Raw genomic sequence first — 7,505 nt, 5'->3', positions numbered from 1 at the left:
AAGTAATAAATGTTATTTGCAGTTAACAATTTTCTTTTTTCTTTATTACAATATTTATGGCAAGACTAGGTACTATCGCATCTTAACGCCTTATAATGTTGGTCCTTCGAGCCGGATACTTACCCTCTTCGTGCCGTGTCCCAGGCGTGAACGGCGGCGGCGGGCGGGCGCGCTGGCGCTGGGGCGGCGGCGCCGAGTGGGCGGCGCTGCTGAGCGAGGTGTTCTGGTGGGCGGCCAGCCCCGCGGCCGGCGTGCGCGCGCTGCAGCCGCGCCTGCTGCGCGCGCTCTACTGCGCGCCGCCCGCCGTGCGCGACGCGCTCGCGCCCAAGGACCCCTCGCACATGCGCAAGGTGACTGCTTGGCTAAGATATTCTAAATTGGAAGGTTTTACTTCTAAATAAATAAAAAAATCTAATTTTCATAACACCATGTCCCATTTCATAGCTGTCCGTGTACCTGTTGACGATGATCCGGCACATCCACCTGGCGGCGGAGGGGACGCCGGCCGAGCCGCTGGAGCTGGCCATCATCGATTGGGCGCGCGACTGGGCCGTGGGCTCGCAGGCCGAGCTGGCGGAGCGCCCGCTGCCGGCGGAGGCCGAGCGGCTGCTGCGCGCCGACGAGCTGCGCTGGGCGCGCACGTACGGGCCCGCCGCGCAGGCCGCGCACCAGGCTAAGTGCGTCTCTGGTTATTACATGTAAAACTTGAGACAAGAAATCTGTACACAGAGAAATCTTCCGATCTCATAGAGCTCGCAATCGTCAATTTTAAAGCTAAATTTCAAGCTATGACTTTTTTTAGAAATTATTGTTATAATTTATAATATAAACGTGATTAGTGACATTCCTTTCGTAACAACAACCAATCATCCCCTGTTCTGTGTCTACAATGTTGTTAAGACCATATTGAACGATTCATTCCACCAAGTGTCACTGCAGCTAAAGTAATGTATCAATCGCAGGGCAGTGTTCAGTCGTTCGGCGCTGGCCAGCCGCGTGTGCGAGACGGCCATGGCGGCGACGCGGCGCGTGGTGGACGCGCAGAACGCCGAGCGCAAAGCCTTCCTCGACCACCTGCGGGACGCGCACGCCCGCGTGGCGCGCGCGCACACGCGCTGGGCGCGCACCATCGACGCGCACACGCACGAGCGAGGTGCGACCTAATTGCATTTATAGAACAACAGAGTACCATTTTCATGAATTGTTATTTGTTATACCTAATTAAATAATATGTATTAATATTTTTAATGGTAAAAATATTGGTCCTTCGAGTTGTCCACCGTGTGATGTCTGTGTGTGCGCAGGAGTGTGGCACCGCTCGCGCGGGTATCCGCTGTCGTGGCAGCTGGACAGCACGGAGGGGCCGGGCCGCGTGCGCCTGCGCCTCAAGCGCGCGCACCTGCGCCTGCCGCCCGACAAGCTGCAGCCCGCGCACCGATACAAGACCGGTGAGTGGCTTCTGTGTTCCTACTGTGTTGTATAACGACTTATAGCTTCTACGTGACACATGTCACATTCTGTCATGTGATTGCGCCATAACAATCAGACTGATAAATAGATTAAAAAAACATATTTTTTTGACGTGACAACGTCTTAAATTAGGTTGCGGCTCGGAGGCACTCATGAAAAAGTGTAACGCCCGGTAACGTTACGATGAGTCACCGAACTATGATCGGTCCGCCGCGCGCGCAGCACTAGAGAATTTGGCGCATTGAATCGGCGCGTGCTTGTGTCTCTGTCTGTCTTTTTAGTAAACAAATAATATTTTCTATAGTTAAAATTTGTGCAATTCTTATTTTCATTCAATTCCTTGTTCCTATTGTGCAATATAATAATATTCATATCAATAAATATTCTACCGAGAAAAAGACGTTGTCACGTAAAATCTTCGCCCGTAAAACCGACTTTACAGGCAACCATTTTTATTTTTTTTAATAGTATTTCATCAGCGATTCCAAAATTAATATGTACGATTTTGCGTTGCGTAGAGAACAGCGAGCACCCGCCGCCGCTGCAGGCGGTGCTGGCGGGCGGTGGGGGCGGGGCGGGCGGGGCGGGCGCGTGGCGAGGCGCGCGGCTGCAGCGCGGCGAGGCGGTGGCGCACATGGCGCGCGCGCGCAGCGTGGCCGTGGCGGCGGAGCGGGCGGGCGAGCTGCTGCTCACGGACCGCGCCATCCACTTCGTGCCCGACGCGGGCGACGGCGACGCCTGGCCCGCGCACAGCGTCTACGCGGCCGCCACGCGCCGCTGGTGCCTGCAGGAGCGCGCCGTCGAGGTGCGCCCTGCCCTCCGCCACACACGCACACACACACACACACACGTCATATACTGCATTATATTAATTCCATAGAAGATCAATCGCACTTAAACAATTTGACTCAATTCTGTTAATTATAAGAATGTATACTTAATGGAAACCCTTTATCTCGGCTAGGTGTTTGTCCGTCCGTCTCGCGCGTACCTGATCGCGTTCGAGACGCCGGCCGACCGCACCGCGTTCCTCACGCAACTGGCACGCTTACACCCGCACATCAAGTGAGTCATTTATTTCCCGCCTCCGTAACTTTCCGCGCCGTTCTTTATCAGATCGCTGTTTAAGCTGACTTGTTCCATGGAAACGGTGTGATTTAACAACCGTATTGTTCCACTAGAGTTTTTAAAATACTTCCTAACTCGGAACTATAAAATACACCATAGTGCATAGCTGCACTTATAACTCCAATACAATACAACTGCGTTTCAGAACGGAGCCAGAGAGCCTAACGGAAGCGATGAACCAGTGGCGCAACGGGCAGATCACAAACTGGGAGTACCTGATGATCCTCAACGGGCTGGCGGGCCGCTCGTACAACGACCTGATGCAGTACCCGGTCATGCCCTTCGTGCTCGCCGACTACACGTCCAAGATCCTAGACCTCACGGACCCGGCGTCTTTCCGGGACCTCAGCAAGCCCATGGCCGTGCAGAATAAGAATCGGGAGCAGCATTATATCAACACTTATAATGTAATATTTATTTTATTTATTCATTTTTTATTTTTATTTATTAAAATATATAAAAAATAAATAAAAATAAATAAAAAAATATTTCAAAGAAACTCCCATATACTTTTCGTAATGTTTTTCAGACATTTTAAATTTTGATAAATCTATCTTTTAATGAACTAACTTATATTTAAAATTGTGCCTATTCAGCCTACTCTTATACTAAATATATCACAAATTTAATGCACATAATATTCGATATTGTTTTTTTTTAGTATTACTACTGGTCTAGTAGTCTAAATCTGAAAGTGTAGTCTGCCGACATTGTTTTATTTGGTGAACATCTGCAGGACCTGAAAGCGGCGCGGCGGACAGGCTGCAGCCCGCTGCTGTCCCGGCAGCCGCACCACTACGCGTCGCTGTACTCCAACTCGGGCGGGGTGCTGCACTACCTGGTGCGGGTGCCGCCCTTCACGGAGCAGTTCCTCAATTATCAGGGTCAGTGAGGAAAAACGAACCTTATGAGATTGTATTTAAATTACTTATACTATATACTAGCTTTTGCCCGTAGTTTCTCCCGGGCGAGCTTAATAAATTCTCATGGTACAAACTTCCATTCCTTATTTTTCCCTTGGGGTTGGTATTTATCAAAATCCTTTCCCAGCGCATGCCTACGTTTGAACATCTATCTGCATGCCAAATTTCAGCCCGATCCGTCCAATGGTTTGGGCTATGTGTTGATAGGTAACTGTATCCGTTAGTCACCTTCGAGTTACATATATTTGTGGCTTTTTTCAGACAATAACTTCGACATGCCGGACCGCACGTTCCACTCGCTAGCGACCACGTGGCGACTCATCACCAACGACTCGCCGACGGATGTCAAGGAGCTCATACCAGAGCTCTATTATCTGCCTGAATTGTTTTATAATAACGAAGGTAAACTTTTTAGGGCAGTAATAAACATTAATTTTGCTTAATTTTAAACGTGGTAAGGATAATATGCTTAGGTACTGGGCAGACATTGTTGTTTGACTAGTTATTTTAGTTTAATGATGAAGAATAATATTATTTTTTTTATTGTTTTATTGGATAGTATGGGCAGGTTTTTATTTCTGTTGTCATAGTTGTGGATGTAGCTTAGTTTAAAAAATAAATATGAATTCAGGACCTAATTACAAAGTACTTAAATTTAACATAAATCTTAATTGCCATCATCTTTTCACTTTGCGTGACGATTTAATTTGAATTGCATATGTTTTTCTGGAATCTGACTTAACGCCATTCCTCGTACTTTCCTTTCTGTTATGTGTACCCCTTCCTGTAATCCCGTGTACAACGAAGCGTCCACAGGGCGCACGTGGAGGCTGCGGCATGTATGTGTGCGCGTGCGCAGGGCTGGAGCTGGGCGTGCGGCAGTGCGGGCTGCGCGTGGACAGCGTGCAGCTGCCGCGCTGGGCGGCGGACGCGCGGCTGTTCACGCTGCTGCACCGCCAGGCGCTGGAGGCGCCGCAGGTGGCGGAGCGCCTGCCGCACTGGCTCGACCTGGTCTTCGGCTACAAGCAGACCGGCCAGCCCGCCGTCGACGCGCTCAACGTCTTCCCGGCTTGCGTGAGTACACGCGACAGCCTTTACACGTTACCTTTATATCTGCTTCCATGTCAATATTATGAAGAAGACAAATTTGGTTGTTGTTTGATATTGCTGAGCGACATACGCTTTATTTCATTTTCGTGTTTTGAAACTTTCTAATTCATGTGCGATTATTATTTGCAAAATATAATAGGTCCCAGGTATGGTACCTTGGAGAACACCCTAAGAAACTATAGCGAAAAACGTTGACAGTATATTTAATGGTATTTATAAGTAATCTTCAGTGAACGAGACTAGATTATATTGTTAATAAATAATCTATGAAGAATTTTTCGTTTTTTTTTTCAATAATAATAAAAAAGATATTGAAGTATTTGCAGCAGGTATTAAAAAAGTATTTCATGTCTTCATTTAATTTTAAGCTGTTACCGAAGATTTTGTGATCGATGATAGCATTAAGTCATTCTTTTTGAATATTTGAACGGTCGTATAAATCGTTGTGATATTCGAAAGTATATAAGAATTTGTGTTGCTACTTTTTTGTGCTGATAATCATTTTCCATACATAAATGAGCATTGACACGTTAGACATACTACGGGTTCGACCCGGCGGCGCTGGAGGACGAGGTGGACCGCACGGCGGCCGAGGCGATGGTGCGCACGTACGGGCAGGCGCCGCGCCAGCTGCTGCGCGCGCCGCACCCGCACCGCGCGCCCGACCTCGCGCCCGCCGCGCACACGCAGGTACGCGCCGACCTGCATGCTGCACGCTGCACGCTGCTGTTTGAGCTGAGCAGATATTCCGAAGTGCTAATAATCTCTTTAAAAACGAAGATTTAAGACAACGCATAATAAAATAAGTCCACCCGACAGATGGGCGCGTCGGTGTACGCGGGCGCGGTGGGCGTGCGCTGGGGGCGGTACTGCGGCTCGCCCGCGCAGCCGCCCGCGCGCGTGGCGCTGCGCCGCACGCACGCGTCCGCGCACGCGCTGCTGGCGCTGCCGCACGCGCGCGCCGCCGCCGTCTGCGCGCGCCACGCCGCGCTCATGCCCGTGCACGGTACCCCTTTCGTTTTATCCTTGTTTCTTTGTATTTGTTAACACAATTATTACTTTAAAATATACTTTATTTTTTTCATAATTATTTTATATACTAAATTTACAGTTAAACTGTTTAAATGTTTTTGACTCAATATATAATTATAAAGTTTCACTTTTTTTCAGATGAACCGATAGCCACAGGATCTGGCGCAGCGGGCATCAAGGGAGCGAGTCCAGCCACTAACGGGACCAGTCCCAGCGTGGGGCTGGTGACGTGGGGTCATGGGGATGGGGCCGTGAGGCTGCGACGTCGACGAGATCTGCCCCCGGATATCCTGTTCCAAACGCCTCCCACTGATCAGGTATATTAAAAAGAACTCAATACATTTATGTTGTTAATTGTCGCTTTCAAACAAACGTGCCCTGATCAATTTTTAAAATATTTTTTTATTATTTAAACTTCGAAAACTTTAAAAATATAATCGCTTAATTCCCGATACCAACAGAAACTTCTTTTTTAAATATTTTAATATGACTGTGATTCCATTGACGACGATTGTAACTGTTAATTGAACAATGGTGCAACCGCTCGTGCGCGTGCAGATCACGTGCGTGTGCACGTGGCAGGCGGGGCGGTGGGGCGCGGCGCTGGGGCTGGCGGGCGGCGGCGTGGCCGTGCTGCGCGCGGAGAGCCGCGGCGGCGTGCTGCGCGTGCGCACGCGCCGCCTGCACGCGCACGCCGCGCCGCTCGCGCACGTGGCCGCCGCGCCGCAGGCCACGCTGCTGGCCACCGCCAGCTGCGACGGCCTCATCGTGCTCTGGGACCTGCACGAGTGAGTGCGCATTCTGTTTATGTCTGCATATTTACACCAGGATGTAGCTGTTTTCAATCCTGGGCTGTAAGCTACAATTTATCTTTTTACTTTATTTTATAAATATATTTTATTTTATAGGAACATCTATCTAGGCCTTTTTTATAGATTACTTTTTTTTTCTTTTCCCGTTAGTCACCTCTTATAGATAGTAATTTTGCCAACATTTCTCTTTTTTTCAAAACTTAACGTTTGTGTTTTTTGTTGCACTGCGTTCCAGATTGACATACATCCGTACTCTGCCCAACCGGGACATGCTGCGCGTGCGCCTAGTGGCCATCAGCCCCACACTCAGCGACGTGGCCAGCGTGCACGAGCCGCACACGCGCGCGCACTCCGACGCGCACGACACGCTCGCGCCTGCGCCCGCGCCCGCACACGCGGACGCGCACGCGCACGCCGACGAGCCTGCGGACAGTGACGTGCTCGACTATGAGAATGATGACACGTACAAGTACAAGTCGTTGATACGCGTGCACACCGTTAATGGGCGGTTTGTTGGTAAGTGGACATTTAAATTTGCATCTTAAATGTTATGAAAATTAGCGAAACTTATTTACAAAAATAAAACTTTTTAAAAATGCTGAAATACAAATATGTAGATTTGGAAACCATTTGGTACATACATAGAATATTGATAATGATTAAGTTTCGGAACGCTTATATTTCTTCTCAATTCTACTAATATTACAAAGGATGTTTATTATTCTTTCACACAATAACCACTGAACGGGTTTGTTGATACATGTCATTGATTGAGCTTATGTATTAAAATAAAACCATGAACTATAGAAATTCTAATCACGCCGCAGCTAGTTATGGTATATGTGGAATATGATAATCCTTTCTCTTCGTTCGATGTATTAATTTCCGCTTGTGTCACTGTCTCCGCGCGCAGGCAGCGTGAAGGTGGCGGAGGCGGTGCGCTGCGTGACGTACTCGCACTGCGCCGAGGGCACCAGCGTCAACTGCGTGGCCGTGGGCCTGCGCTCCGGCGGCGTGCGCCTCTACTCCG

General features: G+C 49.0%; 1 protein-coding gene across 1 annotated transcript in view; it reads left to right on the top strand.

Moving 5' to 3' along the window:
* The window catches only part of LOC119834276 (lysosomal-trafficking regulator), a gene marked incomplete at its 3' end in the record, with an annotated part of 57,779 nt that extends 50,275 nt beyond the window's left edge, over positions 1–7,504 (top strand). The window contains exons 37-52 of the mRNA XM_038358612.1: positions 145–350; positions 445–677; positions 963–1,153; positions 1,305–1,448; positions 1,989–2,275; positions 2,435–2,535; positions 2,744–3,005; positions 3,335–3,482; positions 3,783–3,923; positions 4,381–4,595; positions 5,166–5,321; positions 5,451–5,637; positions 5,802–5,980; positions 6,222–6,451; positions 6,711–6,991; positions 7,389–7,504. Of these exons, the coding sequence (XP_038214540.1) occupies positions 145–350; positions 445–677; positions 963–1,153; positions 1,305–1,448; positions 1,989–2,275; positions 2,435–2,535; positions 2,744–3,005; positions 3,335–3,482; positions 3,783–3,923; positions 4,381–4,595; positions 5,166–5,321; positions 5,451–5,637; positions 5,802–5,980; positions 6,222–6,451; positions 6,711–6,991; positions 7,389–7,504 (3,077 nt within the window). The remainder of the gene's footprint in view (positions 1–144; positions 351–444; positions 678–962; positions 1,154–1,304; positions 1,449–1,988; positions 2,276–2,434; positions 2,536–2,743; positions 3,006–3,334; positions 3,483–3,782; positions 3,924–4,380; positions 4,596–5,165; positions 5,322–5,450; positions 5,638–5,801; positions 5,981–6,221; positions 6,452–6,710; positions 6,992–7,388) is intronic.
* Between the last annotated feature and the right edge of the window lies 1 nt (position 7,505).

Source organism: Zerene cesonia, chromosome 19 (assembly GCF_012273895.1).
Source record: "Zerene cesonia ecotype Mississippi chromosome 19, Zerene_cesonia_1.1, whole genome shotgun sequence".
In the NCBI taxonomy this organism is placed as follows: Eukaryota; Metazoa; Arthropoda; class Insecta; order Lepidoptera; family Pieridae; genus Zerene; species Zerene cesonia.
This window is presented reverse-complemented; position numbering and strand designations above follow the sequence as displayed.